At 37.3% G+C, this 22,845-nt stretch overlaps 1 protein-coding gene across 8 annotated transcripts in view; it reads left to right on the top strand.

Moving 5' to 3' along the window:
- The window catches only part of ABCC9 (ATP binding cassette subfamily C member 9), a 75,435-nt gene that overhangs the window by 21,657 nt on the left and 30,933 nt on the right, over positions 1-22,845 (top strand). For 6 of the 8 annotated variants that reach the window (XR_014618709.1, XR_014618710.1, XR_014618711.1 and 3 more), the window contains 13 exons: positions 372-536; positions 2,029-2,184; positions 4,897-5,031; positions 6,287-6,449; positions 7,057-7,097; positions 8,038-8,180; positions 10,769-10,877; positions 12,073-12,183; positions 13,116-13,188; positions 14,835-14,940; positions 19,040-19,078; positions 20,648-20,749; positions 22,178-22,262. Coding sequence is in view for 5 of the 8 variants with exons in the window: in XM_084292015.1 (XP_084148141.1) it covers positions 372-536; positions 2,029-2,184; positions 4,897-5,031; positions 6,287-6,449; positions 7,057-7,097; positions 8,038-8,180; positions 10,769-10,877; positions 12,073-12,183; positions 13,116-13,188; positions 14,835-14,940; positions 19,040-19,078; positions 20,648-20,749; positions 22,178-22,262 (1,428 nt within the window). In the remaining 3 variants the exon portion in view is untranslated. The remainder of the gene's footprint in view (positions 1-371; positions 537-2,028; positions 2,185-4,896; positions 5,032-6,286; positions 6,450-7,056; positions 7,098-8,037; positions 8,181-10,768; positions 10,878-12,072; positions 12,184-13,115; positions 13,189-14,834; positions 14,941-19,039; positions 19,079-20,647; positions 20,750-22,177; positions 22,263-22,845) is intronic. The other 2 variants (XM_084292013.1, XM_084292014.1) reach the window with 2 other exon arrangements.

A 22,845-nucleotide genomic window follows, 5' to 3' on the forward strand; every position in this document is an offset into this window, starting at 1 on the left:
CGTGTTATAGAAAATACTATTTTTTCAACTTCTTCATGTGCAGGTGGAATAAGCTTTATCTTCTGCTGAGTGGTATTTCTATCCTCCAAATCAGAATTCAATGGATAAACTAATGATAAACCAAGCATGGTAATCTCACTGTCCCTCTTCTGCTAAAAACAATTTATTTCAGAACTACTAGAAATTAGTGTCCTAAATCTTTGGAACAGGAACAGAGAGTTTAAATTCTGCCTAAATGATTATGATATGTACAACAGTAAGAGTTATAATTCCTGTAACTTTCCCATATTACTATCAATATATTTTATTCTAATGCAGAACAGACAATCCCTCCTTTGCCACTGTTGTCATGTTTTTCCTTTTATTTTCAGTCAAAGGATCCGTCAAATTCATATCTCTCCTCAGAGGAATTCCTCAGGAATGTCTATGTTTTAGCAGTCCTCCTCTTCCTGGCCCTTATCCTTCAGAGGACATTCCTGCAGGCTTCCTACTATGTGACTACAGAAACGGGTATCAACCTACGAGGTGCTTTACTGGTGAGCAAAGATGTTCCCGTGATCTGACAAGAAATTCACTGACATTAGCTCCCACTTTGTACTTTCATTTATCTTGTTTTTTGGTTTTTGTTTTTAAAGACTCAGTTAATAATAATAGTTTGAGAGAAGATATGCACTGTATTTTTACACAGAAAACTAGAAAATGTAATATCACTGACACAGCCAAAGTCATGGCAGCAATTCCTTTCACTGAGAACTAGACATATCATAGTAATATGGAGAAGTTTAACATTCAGTCTGTGCATCTAAGAACATATCTCTGCAGATAGTCATATGAAGATAAGCAGCATTGTTCAGCATATTGAAGTTTGAAGCTCTGTGTTTGCCTTGTTCATTTGCTTAGGAAGTTATTTTTGCTGACTGTGAACAGTCATCTGCCATATCATTGGCTGAGCTGTTTTACTGGAGAGCAAGTCCATGAATCATGAGTGGTGATTCTGAACAGTTATGCCCTTTTGCACAGAGCCCTGTGGGATGGGACAGGAATGATTCATCTCCAAAATTGTCTTTAAAGCCAGCATCCATTAACCCTTTGTGAAAGTCATGCTTATGAACTAAAACCAGCAGCTCCAGCTCAAATTGTGGGCTGTAGCTGGAACATCCACAAACCAAACTCCTCAGAAAGTATCAGGACTTCGAGCAGAACAGAAGTTGCACTGATGTTCTCCCAGGTATAACTAACCACAGGATTATTGTGCCATTGTGGAGGCTTCTCTTTCTGTGTGCACAGTGACTGATGTAGCTGTTTTAAACATTTTCTCTCTTCTCTCAGGATTGAGGGTGTAGACTTGATGAAGAAAGAGTACCTGATTATTTGCTTATGTTTTTATGATTCCTGGTTGCCAAAATGGGGTTCTATAGGATTTACCTTGCTCACAGACAAAACAGGGCAGAGAGTACAAATTATTCTAAAAAATTCCCTAAAGCTGTACTGTGTGAAATTTAATCACAGCTGTGACTGGGCTCACAGCATTTGTCTTTAAAATTCTGGTAGGTAGAAGCCCTAATTAACCTTAAACCCTGTTAAGCTCCTACAGATTTTATGGAAATAGATGGCTAGGTACAGGAGAGAAATGCAAAGGAATATAAATCCACCCTGTTCAAAACTTCATAGCTTGAATTCAACTATTTCACTGGAAACAAGAATTTCTTTGACAGTGCCCAGAAAACCAGGCTCACCATGTGTTTATCAAAAAAAGATCTGCCCAGTCTCCTCAATGCTGATGTTTTCTTGTCATTTTGTTCTGTTTTAGGTCTGCATTAAACAGCAAAGCTTTTGGAGTTTTTAAAAGTCTGTTCTCTCTCTGGTTCTTTTTCTCATTCTGTCTCCATCTCTCTTTGTCTCAAGTGAGAGAGTGGGAGAAAGGCTGTGCTAGGTAATCACTGATACTGAAATGTGAAACATCCTGCTGCTGCTATTGCTTTATAATGACATAATTTTCATATATGCCATTTTATTCCTTTCCCACAGGCAATGATATACAATAAGATCCTGAGACTTTCCACATCCAACTTGTCCATGGGAGAGATGACACTGGGACAAATCAATAACTTGGTCGCCATAGAAACAAATCAATTAATGTGGTTCTTGTTCCTGTGCCCCAATCTGTGGGCTATGCCTGTTCAGGTAGAGCATCAAAGTAAGGGCCAAATGTCAGGATCCTCCAACCTGTTTGAAAAGAATATATGTCTGCTGTGAGATTAACACCAAATTCAGAACCTCTAGCACTGCACTTCATGCTCATTTTCTTGGAAGAGGACTAACAAGCAGAAATGTGGTCCGTCATCTCCTCCAAGAACTGTGAGGCTGTGTCTTTAAGGGCCGATAAAGAGAGGATTTTTTTTTTTTTTGAGGATTTTGCTGTCATTGATAAGATCTGTGGCTTTAAAATTATGACCTGTCATCTTTTCCCTGCTCATCTCTCTTCGTCTACTGACACAAGTCATTGCTTTTCCTTCTGCCACATAGCAGCAGCATGGGCATCTCTCCAGAGCCAAGTGTTGCATTTGCAGTGCCCACTTGTAACTGCACTTTGTGGCAGGAATGAAAAGCAATTGAATTCTGCTCTGTGACTGATGGCAGCACCAACACTGTGCTGCGTGAAATGCTCAGAGGTGCTCTGATACAAACACCTGGTTGTTATCAAGGCTGGAAAAAAAAGAGCAGATGTGTAGGAAGGAAAGGTAATAATTACTGTCCTGAAATAAATCCTCAGAAGTACATATATAACTAAGGTCCTAAGCCACACTGATTTTCCAAAAAGCTTGAAATCCTATAGCACATTCAAAATTTTAGCTTCAGGTGGGATTGGCATGGTCCTCCATCAACACCAAACAAGTTAAAAATGGTATAGAAGCCATTCTTGTTGCCTGGAACTGCGTCAATAATTGATTACACTAGACAGCAGTATGACTACTGCTAATGGAAACAAATATTGTTTTTATGTGTATACTTTAGGATATGGTAGGGTTTAGATGGTCATAAAATAACTAATAGAGAAAAAGACATAAAAAAAGTTTGCGTGGTAACAGACGTTAGAAATAATGCAGAGGGTTCAGATTTAAGTTATAAATCAATAAAAAGAGGTTTCTGTTTCACATCCAGGTTTATTTGGAAGTGTTGCTGTTAATATCAGTGTTACTAAATGAACAGGTGGTCTGGTTCTACTGAAGGAATGTAATGGCCTTCCTCATCAGTATTTCACTTTCAGGGAATCAGTAGGCAGTGAACACAAGAACAACTTGATCATATCTTTGTCCAAGAATGAGCATAACATCACCCAGGAATTTGCACCTGATGTTGAATTTAGTGAGCGTTTGTGGCCTGGGTTTTACTAGTCTCCTTCTGTGCTTAAAGCACTATAAATTGTAGTGAGTACTTTACAGCTCTGCTTCAACAATAAAATCGGAAGGAAAATACTATTTCCTTCTGAAAGTATTATGCAGTTGATGTCAGTGGCACTGTTATTGTGATAATGTGTCTTTATGCTTGTTCAGTTCAATTGGCAGCTCTTAGCTCTTTGAAAAGAAAAAAAGAAAGAAAAAAAAAAAAAGAGAGAACGAAATAACCCTTGGTAACTATGGACTCGATTAGAAACATACTGCTTTGGAAAAGATGATGGAACTATCCGGGAAAGAGATGAGCTAGAAGGGATGTCCCAAGAAACAGCAGTTGTAAAGGCTGCCCCTTTCTCAAGCAGAACAGCTTCTAGCAAATACTGAATTTATATCCGCCCAGTGTGATCAAATGTAGTATAACTGGCCATAGCTTGCTGAATACTGTTACTAACCTTAGGAAATGTATCGTGTATCCGATATATTTGGCCTACTATCAAAGGGCAAAAACTCATAATGGGATTGGGCCTGCAGTAAGGATTTTGGAGTTTACCCCAAATAGAAATTATTACCTGAAATCTTGTACTTTTCTGCTAAGAAAAAGGCATCTGTGTATGTTAACTTACATTACAGATGCCTAGAAATCTAAATAATGCTTTCAGAATGTTGAACTCCACTGATTCTTTATAATTCTTTATATTCTTTATGATTCTTCATATTCTGTATAATAGGGCAGATTTAAAGAGAGAGCTGAGTCATGTAAGGGAGAGCAAAACAAAGTGGGGAACAAGTTCTACATGTCCTATTATCACTGAGGATCTCTCTGTACCATAAAGTGAAGCTTTATATTAAAATACTTATGTTATAGAGCTTGTATTAACTTTGGCACCAGAATCATGGTAACTGCATCAGAGTCATTCCCAAGTAAACCTGTGTGGGTACTGTTTCTAAACATTTTGTAGTGCTCAGCTAGCACCTTGGTACTTTCCTACAGAGCTATACAGTATTGATGCACAAGCTCATGCTTGTGTCACTCCCAGCACGTCTGCTTTGTGCTTCAGTGCCTGTCTTAGACATGCCTCTGTCTGCAGTTGGAAGAGGATCCATAGGACAGAATGCAAAAGTGATTCATGACAGTTCCATGACCTTTGAATGCTTCTAGCTTGATGTAAGGAGCTGTAGTGTAAATAAGACTTGAGGCCAGTGATTCTGTCAGATGCCTTGGGGCAAGCACCATCTTTTTTGGTGCTACTTCAGTTCTTTGGAATCATTATCTGGAGTTAGGACTACCAGGCACCAAAATAAACTGCAGTTAATGTCAGAAATAAAGGCATCTGGGTTCATTTCCCACACTTTCTAAACATGACCTTCTGAAATAAGGTCTCACTTAACTCCTAGGAAACATTTAGCTGTTTATTAGAAGAATAAAAATATAGATATATTTGCTATCATTCCAGTGTATTGAAATCTACTTTTCCTTCTACATATCTTTTTTTCTTCATAGATAATAATGGGTGTCATTCTACTCTATAATTTGCTTGGAGTAAGTGCCTTGGTTGGTGCAGCGGTTATTGTACTGTTAGCTCCAATACAGTACTTCATAGCTACAAAGTTGGCTGAGGCTCAGAAGAGCACACTGGTAAGTAATTTATATTTGGGGCAAGCCATCACTTAATTCCATCATTCTTCCCTTTCTGTCTCTCTGTGGCTCAGCAGCCCTTGCTGTCTGAGAAAACCACCTCAATGTTTGTCAGAAAGAATCCAAAAAAAGTGTGTGGGCCTTGGTTTGTCCTCTCCACAGAGAGTATTTTCACCCAAATGGCACAGTTTTCTTTGAATTCAATTCTATGAAAGGATGTTACTCCTAAATTCAAATGTTGTATTTCATGGGATGTTACCAAATAGTACAAGTGACTGGTAAATTATGGCAGTATTTTATTAAAGAATGACAACCCCCCTCTATTAAAGAATACAACCCCCTTCTGAAATGGCTGGAGGTTACGCTCTCGCTCCAAGCCTTTGAATTCTCTAAAACTCAGCTGGCATTGCTGGATTAATATCTATTGTGCCCTCTTCAATGCTGCGAGTTTATTTTATCGTCTAATCTAGTTTACCAGTTGCAAGTGTTTTCTGATACTTTGTCTAATGTTTAACCTTATTCTCATGGCCCTTGAACTTTTTTGATCAGCCTTTGATGTGCGAGTCCTCAAATATTTAGAGATCATTGTTATCTTAATATTCAGTAAGCAAATTATATCTAAGTGTATCTACTCTTCAGCACACTTCAATCCTGTTGAGTTATTGCAGCTTATAACAATAGAGGATTTATCTTCTGCACTGTTTCAGAAATCTTTCTTTTACCATTTCTGAATCTTTCTTTTTGCTCTCTTCTGAATTTCTTCTGACTCATAAAATCTTTTGGATTATGATTTTACGTGCACATATGAGCAATGTTTTCTGGTGAGGAACAATTAGCTAAATACATGAATAAACATCTCACCTATTTTCATGATCATTCTGTATGAATCCCAAAATGAGTCTTGTATCAGCAATTACACGTGTAGTTTTCCATCTGTTCTTATGGACACTATCTACCTACTAATCCACCTTCCCAAGTTTCAACCTGTTTGAGGGATTCAGGTATTTTGTTTTATTTCTCTTCTCAGAACAGAGTCACTTAATTTTTCCTCGTGATTGTAAGTATTTTAATATCTCCAAAGAACCTGAAATTGTATGTTGCCTTACTCTGTTTGACAACCGAAATCCTATGCAAAATCACAAACAAAATTATAATTCTTTAATGAATTTTACAAGAGAATTAAAGGGAAGAAAAATTCTCATTAAAAATACAAAGCATTGTCAATTTCTTATCCTTGTTTTCTTTTGAAATAAAGGACTATTCTACTGAGAGATTAAAGAAAACAAACGAAATACTAAAAGGCATAAAGTTATTAAAGCTCTATGCCTGGGAGCACATATTTTGTACTAGCGTAGAAGAAACAAGAATGAAGGAACTCACCAGTCTCAAAACATTTGCTCTTCATACATCTCTTTCCAGTAAGTAACTGTTTTTAGCTCTTGGAAATGCATCCTGTTCCTCATGTCAACATTCCTTCTGACTTCAGCTACAGTGAGATACAGCTGTTTCTATGACATTTTTCTGTGTGGAATGTATTACAGTAAAAAGACATGACAAATACATAACACAGAAACTTGAGAAGATGTCTTGTTGGTTTTTGTAGTAAGTTTTCTGTCACCTTAATTATGACATTACAACTACAAGTTGTTTTATAGTAAGGAGTCTCCAGATAATATCAGAAGCTCTGATTACAGCAAAGATAAATTAGTGTCTAAAACAAATTGTATTTCTTGTACTGAGGAAGAGCTGAGGGGATAATGTTTTAGTTATGTTGCATAATAATTGTGCGCATAAAACGTTTCATCCAAGTTCACTAAAGTATACAAATGAGATAATTCTTTGGCTTATTCATTTGTATGTTTAAGATCTCTCTGTCACGGAAGGAAATTTCTTCCTGCAGAGGAATTTTCCCTTGGGACTTTTCAGTACTTGAATTGGAAATACCTGGATTATTCTACCTCCATATTGTAAGACTGTTTTTTATATGTCATGTAATCTGATGCCTATTTTATCTCTCTTCCCCAGTTTTTATGAATGCAGCCATACCAATAGCAGCTGTTCTTGCAGTAAGAAATGCTTTTTTTCACTCTTTTTCTTAAAAAAGGGGAAAGAAAAAGACAGGAGGAGAAAGAGAAGAAGGACACTGGTGTTATTGCAGGACCATTGTTTACAGTCATAAAAACAGCACATGAGTTAATGCACGTGTGCTGGCTGGAGCATAGCATGATGTTAGAAAAGCCCATTCCCAGTACTGGTATTTCACCAGCTGTAATTCAAAAATAAATAAATAAATAAATAAATAAATAAATAAATAATAAAAAATGAAAGGCCCATTTTATAGACACAGAAGCTCTCATTTTGAGAGCTCTCATTGTGAGTTCTCATTTAGGTGGCTTTGCTTTTCTGTTGTCTAGCAGTGAAAAATAATTCCTGTTACACAGTGCATCGTAAGCCTCCATTTCAGTATTCACGAAAGCATACTACAGAGTTTAAGGAGAAATAAATTTTGCTTGTCCTCTGGCCAGATATGAATCTTAGCCTTCACTACAGTAGTTATGGCCTGCTGGTCAGTAAGAATTCTGCAGAGACCGAATTCTGGCCTTACTCAGAGTATGATGATGGTGTGTACCAGAATTCAATGAAATATAATAATAGTTTTGTGTCTGTGAAAAAAGTAAAAACATTTAGTAGATTTTTTTCTAAGTTGTCTGTTTTCTCTAAACATTGAAACTTTACAAAGTTTCTACAAAACTTTACAAAACTAAACGTTTTGATTTTACAAAGATTTTTATTTTTCATTCTTAATTGCTTGAATCACTTGAAATTTCTCGCAAATGTTTAGATTCTTTTTTACTTTAGCAGGACCCACCTTTCTCTTCAATTTTCTGGAATTCCCAGCAAACTGAGATATGTAGTTATCTGCCTTATTGAAGTAAAACATTTTGTTTGTTTTCTTTGTTTTCAAGAGCTTTTATACTAATATGCTCTGTTTTTCCGATGTGACAGACATTTGTGACTTATGCATATACCAATGACAAGCCACTGCAGCCTGCCCAGGCCTTTGCATCACTGTCATTGTTCCACATCCTTGTCACACCATTGTTTCTGCTCTCCACTGTGGTTCGTTTTGCAGTCAAGGCTATCGTAAGGTAAGCAGTCCTTGTAGTTTCTCCAGCTCTTAACATCTACATTCATTTATACAGCAGGAAAGGTGCTAGAGAAAAAGGTTGTTCCTACCTAGTCACCTGGAAGAAGATTTAGAGGTGGGACTCAGAATGTTTATAAGCCTGAGAGAAAACAGAGTAACCATTTCTCTTCACTGCATGATACAGAGACAGATAAGTGTTCTGTTCTTTTTTATAACTTCACTAAGTTTCTAAGTCTGGATTCAGAACCAGGCCGGTCTCTCTTGTGTTGAGGTTGCTTCTCTTCTCACAGTGTTGCCACCTGTCATTGCACTCACATAGTACTTTTCTGGGCTATAGCCAATGCAGAGGCTGATAAGAGAGGCTGGGTTGCAGTTATCTAGTAAGGCTTGCCTTGCTGGTACAAGGAGAGCAACAGGCTGAACTTGACCTCCACAAAGGATGCATTGTGCTTCAAGTGAGAAGTTAGTATAATTCTCTCTCATTGTCTAGTGATAGCATGGACTCTCTTTGGAAAGAGAGTGATTGGAGGAACATAAGGCACTGAAGAACTAATTATGCAAGAGCAACAGCACTACAGGACTTTTCTTATAGAGGAAATTCTAATTTTTTACTGTCATTCCCCTGAATGACATTAAAGAGGTGCAGGAGAGGAAGCAGAGCAAGGCAGAAATTTGGGAGTTTTGTCTTCAAGTCCAAGAGATGTTAATGTCAGGACAGCAAGGAAGCTGGCACAAAGTGGAAAAAAATAAAAAAGAAAAAAAAAAAGAAGAAAAAAAAAAGAAAAAAGAAAAAGGAACTCATAAAATGTGTTACTTCATCAGAAGCATGTATGTGCCACGCATACACTTCTGCAAGTAACCTGACAAAACAGCTTCCTTTGTGCTGGGGTACAGAACACTTAATCTTAAGGAAGCTGGTTGGTAGTAAGTCAAATTTCAGATCTTCAGCTATTGCATCAGTGGTCTATATGGAAAGAGTCACAGTCATAGGGCAGTTATCTAGAGGTAGGCACTGCCAGGCTGCCCGAAGAGGAACAGATGGACACCTGATGGGCAGTAACATGTCAGAGGCCAAGCACTATCAGGACATGAAGATCAAACTAGCCTTCCCACCTGGAAGGCTTAAAATAAAAATCAGTGAGACTTCAGGCTACACAGCTGTAATTTACCAGCACTCATTAATAAACAAAAACAAATTAAACAAATAGTGTTTATTTTTATCAAAGCAGCATCAGAGCCACATGAGAGATTTTCCCTACGTTGAAAATGATTAGTGGAAAATAGCAGGTCTGCCAAAACAAAATTTATCCTTTGGCGATCTTCTTTGCTATCGTCTTTCTCCCATGAGCATTACATCCCCCAAATAAAGAATGAATTCCATCAGTTAAATATATGTATACAAGTATGCACTCATTTGTGTTAAGGTTAAAACACTAATACTTTGGTCAGAATCTCCATTTTATTTTAAAGAGTAGTTCTAGTAACACAAAAACTTTTGAGGGTACCTGTCCTCATTCAAACACAAAGTAATGATCGATGTCTTATTAGGCAGATGATCAGAGCAAGGTTTCTTATCTTCTACAAGATAAATTCTTGCCTGATGCAGATATACTTATGAAAGACTGAAATTCTGTTATGTGAGTGAGACATCTAAAGAACATGTATACCGGCAAGAGGAAGCAATGACAATAGCAGTACATTCTTGCTAGCCACTACCTCTGTAGCTTGAACAGGTACTGGTTATTCCATACAAAATGCTCAGGCAGGTCTTGAAACAGGTCTACTTTCCCATTTGCAGGTTCATGTTCAAATCATTCCTCTAAAGGTATATACCCTCCTGCTATCTCCTGCACCTAGATCTTAGTTTTCACAAAGTGATGTAGCTCCATCGTGGCAGGTGGGAGTTTAGGTTCATCTCTTCCTCAGAATGATGGAGCCAGGTACTTATAGCAGTCTTACAGGAAGTGGGACAGAGGGAAGATAAAGCCTTTCTGAAGAATGAAGAATTAAATGAACCTTTGTGCTGTATTTCCCAGGAAGCAGTTTTACAAAGTAGGCGTAGAGAACTCTTGCTGTATTTCTTCAAAGCTGGCCATGGCTATGCTGTTTTGTGTAGTGTTGGGTCCTGTTAGAATGTAGTTTATGCCAAAGCTGTGTTCAGGATGCACCTACTGCACTGATATTTTCAGAGGGTGCAGGTAGGTGAATGACTCATTTATGCACCCTGACTGTGTGTAAACATGGCAGAGGCACAGAAGAGAGAAATCTGCTGAGACGGAAACCATATTCACAGAGTTCTAGCAGCCAGCACGTGACTTCAGTTCTCCTCTTCATTTCCAGCTACCACTGCATTTATTTCATCTGTCCTCCTGATAGGTGAAAATTGCCCCAATGGCAAGTGAAAACTTGCAGACAGTTAATAGGAAGAGGAAAATATCCTGCAAACTTTTATTGAAATATTTTTGGTGTATCCTGCTGGCTGGACTGCAGATAACTGGAAAAGTACCCATGGAAACCTGGGCTTATTTAACTCACTGTCCTGTGGTTGTTTTGTTGTTGTTGTTTGTTTTGTTTGTTCGTTTGTTTAAGTGTACAGAAGCTGAATGAATTTCTCCTCAGTGATGAGATTGGAGATGACAGCTGGAGAGGTGGGGACAGCTCTGTGGCTTATGAATCCTGTAAGAAGCACACGGGACTTGTAAGTTCTGTTTCATGGCACTGAATTTCAAAGCAGAGAGCCCATACAGCCCAGGACAAGGCCAATGGCCTGGCTGATAGGGTTCAGGTTTTTTTGGCTTCTTACCTGACATTACTGATGACCAGTTTTATAACTGTCCCAGGTGCATTTTCTGTGTTTACAGGGATTGTTCTGTACATTGACAGAATAATGTTACATTGGGCATTTTTAGGTAGGACAACTCCCTGCTCTGGGAAATTCAGGACTGGAAGTGGAAAAAAACAACACTGAAGTTTGTGAAACAGGAATTAATTCCAAAGTGCTGTTGCTGGAGTGCTAAAAATCTAGTGAATTTGAGTAAAATTTGAGGAATAGTTCTAGCCAAGACATCAGTTACAACAATTAAGATGATTTGGGAAAATATATTTTTTCATTTCAAAATTTTTCTAAAGCTAGATAATTCAATTGTTTCAAACTGATGATTTCATTTAAAATGTGACTAGAACTCAAAGAAAGCAACAGAAAGAATAAGCACAAAACAAGCTTTATTTTCAGCTGAATTAACCTTTCCAAACCAAAACAGCATATTTTTTCTTCTGGCTTAAGAATTATAATAAAGGAAATAAAAACAAAATTATTTCAGTGTTTACTTATTTTCTTTTGTCTACCTGCTATGCCTATTCAGCTCAATACAGTGCTGCTTACAAATATCCCAGGTAGCTCTAAACAAGCTCGTTCTACAATCAGAATTATGCATTAGTGGAGGATTCTGCACAAGCTAATATAATATGCTTTTCACTGTTGCATCTATTTTGCTTCCAAGAACCAAGCTGGTAACTCTGTGTGTCTTTAAGTCACTCTGTGTGTTTGCTACTCAGTTTTACTGACACAGCTTTGTTTGGAGCTACCTCAGGTAAAGCAGACACACCTAATAGTTTGAGGAGGATGACAGAGCTGCAATTTGGGATAGTTACACATAGGAGACCAACATCAAAAAGATCAATTCCAGTTCTTCACTTGAGGATGATTAAAACATTGCAATATGTACAACACAGTATAGTGTTTTATCACACATATTGAAAAGCACTGTTTTCTTCTTGTGACCAAGAATGGTGGGAGGAAAGGGAATGGACTTTCTTTTTTCTATGGAACGAAATGCTTTCCTTTCTTGAGAATTCCAACTTTTCTCTTCTCTTCTCTTCACCTCACTGTTTAGCACACCAAGGCCATCAACAGGAGGCAGCCTTTGAGGTATCAGCTTGAAAGCTATGAACAGCCATCAAGGAGGCAAACACGTCCTGTGGAAACAGATGACATTGCAATCAAGGTGGTTAAAAAAAATCAACACATACTGTCTTCCTGCTAAGTACTACAATACTAGAAAGCACCTAATTGCTGTTCCTCTTCCAAAGGCAAATTGTCCATTGCAAGAACAAGAAAAAAAATAAAAATAAAAATAAAAAATAAGCACTGTACCCAAAAATAAAGTGTGAAGAATTGTCTTCAGACCAGTTCTTTACAATGTTTCCCTGTCTTTTTGGGAAACAAGAGGCATCATGAGTCTAAAGGAACAAAAACTAGATAATCTGATTCTCAGGATTAATACAGATTTTTTAGAGTTTCCCTTCATGCACTTCTTTTTCACTCTTAGAACCAGGATCAAAATTTTGTGTCATTTTTTGTCGTTTATTCTGCCACATTATTTTAAGTTATTTTGGACAACTTTTCCCCACATATGTCCTTGTTCTCTTTGCAAATAATGTTTCATTGGAGGTATGCACACAAAGGCCAGGTTCCACTGGGGAATATTTTTCTTATGGCCAGCATGAACCTTGAGAATATTTAATGTGTACATTGGGAATCCATTCACAATAGGCCATATATCACAATATGCAGAATTACTTGTTCCTTGATAAGCTATGGTATTTAGAATGTCACCTGTGAAATCTTGTGATCATTATATTCAGTGTTTAATCTTTTATTTGACAGAATGAAAGTGTTTGGTACAGCTCAAGATCACAACTTTATCACCTTTCATGCTGTGTATATATTTGTGTATGTAACCTTTCTTATTCCCAAGCTTTTCTGAGTTTGACAATCTTTTCTAACCTAACTTGCATTTTTATGTGTCTGTGTGAGAATACCTCATCATTCCTCATAGTTTGTTTTTTTTTTTTGGTAACATATTTTAAATACAAACTAGACATTCTAGATTTTGCTCCTCATGTTTCTATATCTGACATGATAATTGTTTTGTAGGTGACCAACGGATACTTTTCATGGGGAAGCGGTTTAGCTACATTGTCCAATATAAACATCAGAATCCCAACAGGTATGATAAATGCACATCTTAAAAATGAAGTATGTAATATCAGATTGCTAATAATTCCATTTCTTGATGTTGTGAAAGGCTTAAAAATACACATTTAGTGTTTTGTTTTTTTTTTAATAAAAAAATACCATTAAAAATATACACAAAGTTATGAATTATATTGGGTATAATTGGGTATGAATTATATTGGGTATGGAACATCAACATGAAGTACTATATATACACAGAAAAAAAATGTAGTTTTTATATACCTGTATTGTTTATATTGCTTTTATAATAGCAGGAACAACACTAAGAATAAAGGTAAAAAGGATGGTTGCAGAAAAATACAATTTTTATTATGAACAAAAAAAAAAAAAAATGAGAACTCCAGGCTTCTTCAAACCACAGGTTCATCTAGACCAGGATTTTGTTTAAGCAGTGGCCACCAGTCGGTGCACAGGGACACAGCAGTCATATATTGTACTTCTCTCATTCTTCAATGTTACCGTCTCCCAGTACACAGCTGTTTTCATCTCAGTGTATTCCTTGACCTTCATGCAGTTTGTCTTTTAAGGAATCCTGAATGAATTTCTTTTTCAAGTAGTCGTTTGGTCTGCCTCCTCTACATTTCTTGCATCCACAGCATCTTTTGGCTATGAGGTGCACAGGTTTACAGAACATTGATTTGTTTTGGAAAACCTATGAAGCAAGTGCAAAAGCTATTTTTTACTTTGATAATGGTGAATACTATAAAATTCCTAATGCTGGTCTGGTGGTATTTCATGTTATTAAATAAGACTTTATATATATGAATATATATGTATTATATCCTACTGTTTACTTTCAAAATAGTTTGTTCCTTTAAGCTGACACATGTTGAATGTCACATAGCTGGTTAGTAATCCTGGAGTGCATTATTCTACATAATCTTTCTCACAGTAGCATTAGGTCTCCTATACATGAATGAACACTCATTTGTGCTGGCCCAGTCCCACCTGTAACACCAGGAGCAGATCTTGGCTCCAGGGAGTTTACAACCTAAGGCCACAGGTTCACAAGTTTGGTCAGCCATTCTAAGAGCTTACATACTTTGGAAGGAATGAGTCCATTAACACATTATCTGGCAAGAAGCTCACCTGGCAAAAGCAACAAATAGCACACTTCGTGATTTCAAAAAGTTTGTGGCAAGATCTAACACCATTACCACCATAGGGTGGAACTGCAGATGGAAAGGTGGGGGGAGGAGGAGGCAGGAGGAAGAGTACAGCAAAGGAGAAAAGAATAAAATGGATCTTCTTTCAGATGGAAACACTTCTGTGATTGGCCCAGATTTTCATGGAATCATGGACTGAATCCTTACTTCCCACCCAAATTATCATTTGACCCCAAATAATTTTCACAAAATAATACATTCTCATACAATGTATGATAATGTATGTCAAAGCAATATTCTTGTGCTTATGGAACTTGGTGTGTACTTGTACTATCCATAAGTGTATTTCTATAATTGAACAGATGCAATGCTATCTAATTATATAGCGTATACTAACAAATTTAACCAACTATCTCAAGTGCTGTAGAATGGGATCTAGTTGGGCCTCGTGGACTTGAGTAGTTTATTTGTTTGATTGTTTGTTTTAATGTGTTTATTGTTATTATCATAGGTCAGATGACAATGATTGTGGGTCAAGTTGGCTGTGGCAAGTCATCACTTCTCCTTGCTATATTGGGAGAGATGCAGACACTGGAGGGAAAAGTTCACTGGAGCAAGTATGTATCGTATAGCTATTAATTGTTTTAATTCAAGAAGGAGGTAGCTGGATTTTTTTGTGAGAAATGTAAACTTCATGTCTCATACTGCTTCTTAAATAATTACCCATGTGCATCACCCAGATTCTCTTTGAAAAGCATCAACTGAAAGCTTATGAGGGATTATTTTCATTTCTGATTTTTTCATGGTTCGTAGCAGGCAGAGCAGAGTGCCTCAGGAAGGGAAATGGGCCAGTATGGTGATTAGTATCTAATATATTAGCACTAGGAAATAACTGGAATAGAAAGAATAGAATATACTCTTCCTATTATCAAATGTCCTTCTGTGGTGGGAATCAGCTCTGGGTTTACAGTACTCATTATATTAGAAGAAAATCTTACAGCAAATAACATGTATTTCCCTGTTGTGGTAAGAACAATGAGGTTCAATTTATATCTGTTGTGTTTCGTCAGAGGCATTTGTTGTCTAGTAACACTGTGCATAGTATTTGCAACTCAGGTTGCGCAAATAACAAGATTCTTCAAGATGCATTGAAGGGATGGGATAGTTAGCCAATGTAAAAGGAAAAACAGTGTGGATTCCTACCCAGACTTAAATCAGCATTATTATGCTGTAACTGTTCACAAGTGAAGGCGTGACAGGCTGGAGCTTCTTCACTTGAGAAGTGGCATGTGTGGAGTACTAGCATGTGGGAAAGGCTGTCTTCGCCACTCAGTGATGTTGCTGCTAGCAGAGAAGAATGTTTTCTCCCTTCCCTGCTATCTGCCCAAGCTTCATCTGTGAAAGCCATATTCTTTCCCCTAAGCCTACAGAAAGCAGACTGAGGATGCCAAATACTGAAGAGTGAATGCTCTGAAGAAGCTGTTATTGAGGAGGGGATTGCAGATGGGGTCAGACCTCTGGATCTACATGGATTCAGACCCAGTGAATGAAAACTTCCTATGGAAACTAAGTGGGACCTTTATTCCAGTGTAGGCAGGACAGAGGTTGTGGAAGTGGTGTGCTGTAACCCCAAGACTTGTTCTCTGGTTCTAAAGCTCAGTTCTGTTTCCTTAAATCTACCAAGCCAAAATCTTCTTAAGTAGCTTTTTGAGGAGAAAGGATGAATTTCATCAAATATACCAATTTTTTTTTGCCCTGTCCTTGAATAGGAACCTGCTTTGTCATCTTTTTCTTACAGCAATGTTGCAAGATATTTTTACTTTTCCTGTGTTAGTACGCATGGCATTTTTTTGTTCCCTAGCCATATTTCACTGTCTGCTATTCTAAACATATGATCTCACTAGAGTAGTAGGTACAGTTGGAGCCAAGGCAAGACTTACTTTAGTGTAATAATATGCAAGCTGAAGTTTTGATGGACAAATATGTGACTTGCCATGGTTAATTTTTTCAAGATATATAATGAAAATATTGAGGTCACAATGAGTTGGATTCTATTCTGAAGTAGTTTAAGAAAAGATGAGTCAGAATAGTGTACATAAAAATTATTCTCAAATATTTTCAAAGATATATTTGAGAAAGACTCAAATTGAGTCCTAGAGAAGGATATGAAATCTTAGAAAGATTAGAGAAATAGAGAAATCTAGAAAAATGCAAGACGTTACAGAAAGATTGTGAAATAACGTGAAACTTTATGTTGAACTTTCACAGTGTTTAAGGGATTGGAAACATATTGTCTGTTTACCAGCAATCTGTACATAACCAAACAGGTAACTCAGGTTTTTGCAAGCATCTCAGGCCTTACTGAGTGACTGTTTTCATTGCAAGGTATAATTTGGTTCCTTGCTATAGCTGATGCAAACAGGGTTATGTTTTGCTGATAATTTCAGAGTGCCTGACAGAGAGATGAATACATGTACAGAAGGATACTTCAGGTATTTAACTGAATGGATTCTATACTTTACAAAATAGCAATAAAGGTCCTATTTACTTTCTTGAATCCCTTTCCATGTGGTTCCATGTGCATGACTAACGTAGCTACTGATCCAAGGGTGATATGCAGGGAAGGTGAATTCTCCAACAAATTCAGGGGTAACAGCACAGTAAAGTAATGATGGATCAAACTTCAGCCATAGTATAATCCTGCAATACATCACTGTGAAAGCTCATCATGGGGCTTGAACGCCCTGTTGCAGTTGTGGTTGGCTCTACTGAGAGCTGTATGCTCTATTGCCAGGGTTGTCATCGTTTTGGTGTCTTAGGGAAAGCAAGAGCGTAACACCTCTTGGCAAGAATAAATTTGATGGGCCAGATCTCAGTTCTTCCCAGTTATATGAGACATGCTTCAGGTGCATTGCAAACCTTAGACAAGGAACTGTGGTTTTGTTTTCGCAGTGAACAATCAGCCAGACAGATGTCTTAAACACTGAAAAACGAGTCTATCTAGATTCAGTGATTCAGCTGAGCCTGTTTCAGATCTGAGTTACTGTTAATTGTATACTGGGAAAAATGTCTATTTTCCTCATCCACATCAAACCAAGGAGTCAGAACCATCTTCTCAGACAGACAAGCAGAGAAGAGTAGCTAAGTGGAAGGCCCTTCACTGGGTATACAACTATCGAACAGGTTTCTGTGGAAACAGGCTGCCATGTACTAAGTGAGAAACAGGGGGAACTCAAGAGTTAATGCATTAGACTTTCTTCCTTTTTGTTTGGTTTGACCTAATTTCTGACCTCTTTCTAATCTCTCACTAGAGTCCATCTTTTGATTTCTTGAAAATTCTTTCCATGATAGAGAAGACTGGGAGCGCCTGCTCATAAAGGACAAACTCTGGTGAAGCAGTGTCTGTTCAAACTGAGCCTCGGTTTGTGGCTCTCTGACCCTTCTGAGATAACCAGCAGGGATCATTCACCTCTGATCTAACATGTTCTGCAGCAGTTGGTGCATGAAGAAAACACACTGATTGTGCACTTAAGGAGGCATTAATTATCAAAGTTCTTAGAAAGCTGATGCATAGTGCAGAAAGCAGCATGTCTCAGTTCTAGCACTTTGGGAAGATGCTCAATATGTGAGTCTGGCACTATCAGGGCTCTGCTATTAGAATTTTTCTGTCCTTTGCCAGATTTGGATCCTCTGCTTTCAAGTGCAGCTGCAGTTACTGGTATCCTAGCAGGCAAACACATTTCTGTTTCAGCAGCAAAATACTTCAGTTGGAGTATTTGTAGACTTGGGAAGGGAGGATTTGGGGGATTTTTGTTGGTGGTTGCTTTGTTGTTATTTGTTTGTTTGTTTAAGTGAGGCAAATAACACATTAATATAATTTTCCTAGTCCTTTCTAATGTCTGTTTCCATTTACGTGGCATGAACTTACTTGTTAAGGTTTGGCAGTTTGGAGTGATGCATTGCTGTTCCTGGCAGCAAGCACCATTACTGGTCTAGAACCCCTTTGTATGGCATTCCATGGCCTTGGCACTGTTAATAAGTTAATTCATGGACAAAGAACACTGCAATATCATTACTGTCATTACTGACATTGTGTGTTCTACAAAGTGCATTTCATGAATATGATCCTTAGAAGTGGAGGCTGACAAGAAAAGTCTAGGCATTGCAGTGCCATACATAGCTTGATGCAGCCTCGCTGCTACAAACAGGTTCAAAATCTGTTCTGATTACACAGTAAAAGCGTGTCACCTGAACCTTGCAAAATTATATCTGCAAAGGTTGTCTTTGCCCCAATGAAATCTGATGTTAGGGTAGTTACCAGCTTCCATAGGTTGTTGGTGGAACAGTATAGAGAAGCTGACTTATTGATTGTCAATTTTTTATATTCACAGGCAATGTTAATAATTTCATTTTAACAGGTTTTACAATGCAGTTTTCATTTTTAATTCATTTTCTAACAAGATAGATTGCCTGTTTAGCCACTATGCACAATAGACACAAAACTGTTGTATTTAGAAAAGTTATATGCTTTTAATTAGTCCATGTTTATTTTCCCTTTAAGAGCAAAAAAAAAAAAACCAAACCTAACCAGACAAAAAAAAAACTGATGTTGAGTTCGTAATGTACTTAACTACAGTTTTCCTGTATATAAAACTTGTATAACATGTTATTTTCTCTACTTCCTGCTTACTAAATGTCATTTACCATAACTTACAGTGTAAATGAGGCTGAACCTTCTTTTGAAGCATCCAGAAGGTATTATTTCTGTTTTTAGTGTATCATAATACACTAATTTTTTCAGAATTTCCTCAAACTTTCATCTTCATACCCTTCAGCCATCTCTGTGTTTCCTTACTCTGTCAATAATTATTTACTGTAGAATTAACTGACAGATTGCTCTAAATCCAGTGGATCCCAGTCTTTCCCAGCCATTGTACCACTACCTCAATCTGAGGGCTAGCATCCCAGAAAGGCCCACATCTTGCTTAAAAGAGGTTGAGTGCTCCTAGCTCCCATTTGACAACACTGTGAGTTTAGTGTGTTCCATATCTCTCAAGACAGGATGCCCAGATACAAGTCATCATCACATGTACCCTCCCATGAGCTTGCATGTTTTCTGATCGGCACTAGGTTTCATGCTTTTGGTAACCCAGCTGCTTGCTGCACGATGAAGCAGGGCCACGGCATGCAAAGGGAGCAGTCCAGCTCATGTCAACCGGTAATTCCAGCCCTGGCTTCCATGAAGGAGCCTGCAGGATTAAAAGATGGGCAAGCTAAACTAAAAAGGCACGCCATAAATGACAAACAAGTAGTGGCACCAATAGCAGTAGTTGGGAGCCACACCGTTATTTGATACCTGACAGTCCTGTGGACATATTTCATACTAGTGGATATCGAACTGCTGAAACTGCTAAAATTTTGGGAGTACTACTGACTGCTTCTAACCAGCTATTACTCATACCCTAGCACCCTCTCTCTCAAAAGTAATAGATACTTACATTCAAAGCTAATTTGAATGCTTGGTTTGAAGCAATGCAATCAAAGAAACAGAAAGGAAAGATAACCGTTCAGATTTACAAGCCATTAACAATGCTTCCCACATGTCTCAGGCATTACAGAAAAAGGCCTGACATTATATGATCATTTTTGCCACAATACACAGACAAAACACCCAGAAGTAAAGAATTTTCTTACACTTACTGTACATATTTAATGAAGTATTTAGACACATTTAAAATTAAGCCTAATAAGTATTTGGGATACTGTAATGATTCTTTCCAAATCTGTATTGAATTGTCCTCTCCTCCCATATCATGTCTGTTCACTGAACATCTAATAGGCTTAAAGAAGAAAAAACTTTGCCTGAGAAAAAGATATTTCATGTGCACAGGCTGGTAAAATAATTTAAGGCTTCAGAAAGCAGCAAGACAAGTATAGTGATGACATTTGAGCAGTGCCTTTTTACTACCTGTTTCAATGTTGGAGAAAAAAAAATCATTTTTGTCATAATTTCATCATTCTGAATATTTATAATCTACTTTTGGATTGAAATTACAGTTACTAAATTGAGGTAGGTACCAGTCATTTATAGCAGAATAGAGTACAACCTAGAATATAGATTGTGCCACCAGGGGAGAGAGTGCGTGCTGTTCTAACAAAAGTATCTCATTTAAAGTTCTTCCCTTCACTTCAGTAACAATTTCTCTGTCTATGTGTTTCTCTGTATTTTTTAATGAATTTTTTCTGTATTTTTTTCCCCTGATTCTCAGACATTTCATAATGCAGATGTGTTGCTTTTTACTAATGTTCTTTATTCATCTACAGTAGAAACAGATATTCAGTGGCTTATGCAGCTCAGAAACCATGGCTGTTGAATGCAACAGTGGAGGAGAACATTATATTTGGGAGCCCATTTAATAAACAAAGGTAAATATGAAACCACTTGCAAAAAATAAAAATTTAATAATAATAATAATAATAAATAATAAATAAACCTGACTGCTTCCCTTAAGGGGTTTTGTCTTCTCCTTCTGGCAGAAGCTTTCAGATTCTGAAAAATATCAATGCACGTGAACCCTAGTGTGGGTTTAGCTAACCTGACTTTAGCCATTTTAAAAGGCTTTTGCTTTAAATTAGCCTTTCGAGGCTCTTTCTCTACCCTGAGTGCATGTCTAAAATTTATGTGAGGAATCACACAGCAGCAGCGATTCTCCATGGAATACAATGGAAGCCTTATGTGTATTTTTCAAGCAGCTAAAGTCAGGTGAGATGAATCCCATCTTTGGATGCTAGTGCCGTATTTTTGTTTTGTTTAGTGGAGCTTGAGGTTGCCAGAGGACTATGGAAACAAAGATAGTAGGCATGTTTCCACTGAGTTTATGTCCTAATCCTGCTGTGATATAGTTGCTGGAGCACCCACTTTACAAAAACAATGCACATATGCAGATGGGGTACCTCAAGGAAATAACCTTAATTCTTCCTATAGAAATACAGGAGAAGGGAGTGTGAAAGCTGGAAGTGCATAGTTTCTGTTCTGCCTATCCAGCACTTGCTTATAACGTCTTTCCAAAAAGGCTAGCTAACAAATACAGTGGAAAAAATGACTTAAGTAAAATAAATTGCTGTTGTTTCAAAGGTCATACTCATTTTATTTTAAATTATAAAAAATACAACCCATTCCTCTTAGTGTGTACTTTGATAAGATGTATGATTCCATTCCCACTGAACAAAAGTTAACAAATAACTCAAAATTCAGATAAGCACCTACATTTTCAGGGACTAGGTTCTTCAGCTAGTACATCATCCTAAATTCATTCATATCAAAGGGGCAAAACTGAATTAACACCACTCAGATTTTCTGATCCCAGCTGCTTATTAGCAGATCATCAGAGATACCCCACAGACCTAGAAATCTCATAACACATTTCAAGTTTTTGCAAGAGGTTTCCTGACGCAAGATCAGAAGCACTGTAAGGATCCTTTGCCCTGAAATATCACACTGAAGTAACTGAAGAGGCACCTAAAAGGGGAAGAAGAAAACTCATTGAAAAATGCCTTCAAATACTCCAGAGTCCAACAAAACTGCTCAGTGACAGGGAAGAATGTATCCAGCAATTTAAGTAACAGAATCTTCAAAAAATAGTCTTGCCAATGAAAATTTCTGATAAATATGTGATTTTTTACAACATTTGCCTTACTTATTTTTGCAATTATCATTTGCAAAACATCACAGGGCCATAATAACTTAGCTGTGAATTTGAGATATAGGGTTTTTTGTTTTGTTTTGTTTTTGTTTTTGTGTTAATAAAGCATGTGGCTGGTTAAACAATTGCAATGACCGTATTGGTTTTACAGGTACAAAGCTGTTACGGATGCATGCTCTCTGCAGCCTGACATTGACTTACTACCATTTGGTGATCAGACAGAAATTGGAGAAAGGGTAAATAACCTCAAGGCTTTCGTGTTTGCTTAGTCTATGTATTAAGAAGGGACTTTCTGATGTCACTCATCTAATCTGATTTGGGTTGCCAGCCTGATAAATAATTGTAATTCACTAGTGTTTACTGAAGTTATTTTGCATTAGCTGCTGCAGCATTCTAGGCAGTCATGACAATGAATAAATGCTATGACATTAAACAATATTGTTATGTGATCTCTAATCTGGAGAGCACAAGACAGATACAAATCTAAATAATGTATTTTGTTTCAGAGATCAGAATTTGCCCCCACGCATATATTGTTTCTTTGTATGCCATAGAATTACTACACTGGATGTTATGATACACAATGAAAAACAAAGATTCTCAAGGGATGAGTTTTGTGCAAATTTCCATAGAAAATTGGGAAAGATTCATACTGGAATTATTTCAGTGAGTTTGTTGTTCACTATGGGATAAAATTCAAAATGTAGTAGTCAGTAAAAGGATAAATAGGGTTTAAAGTGATGGGTGAAATGGCCCTTTTACAGTATATTTATATAGCAGAGTGATGTTGCTGTGAGCATACAGAAATTTAAACTGTAT

The sequence above is a fragment of the Netta rufina genome (assembly GCF_964035555.1).
Source record: "Netta rufina genome assembly, chromosome: 1".
Lineage (NCBI taxonomy): Eukaryota > Metazoa > Chordata > Aves > Anseriformes > Anatidae > Netta > Netta rufina.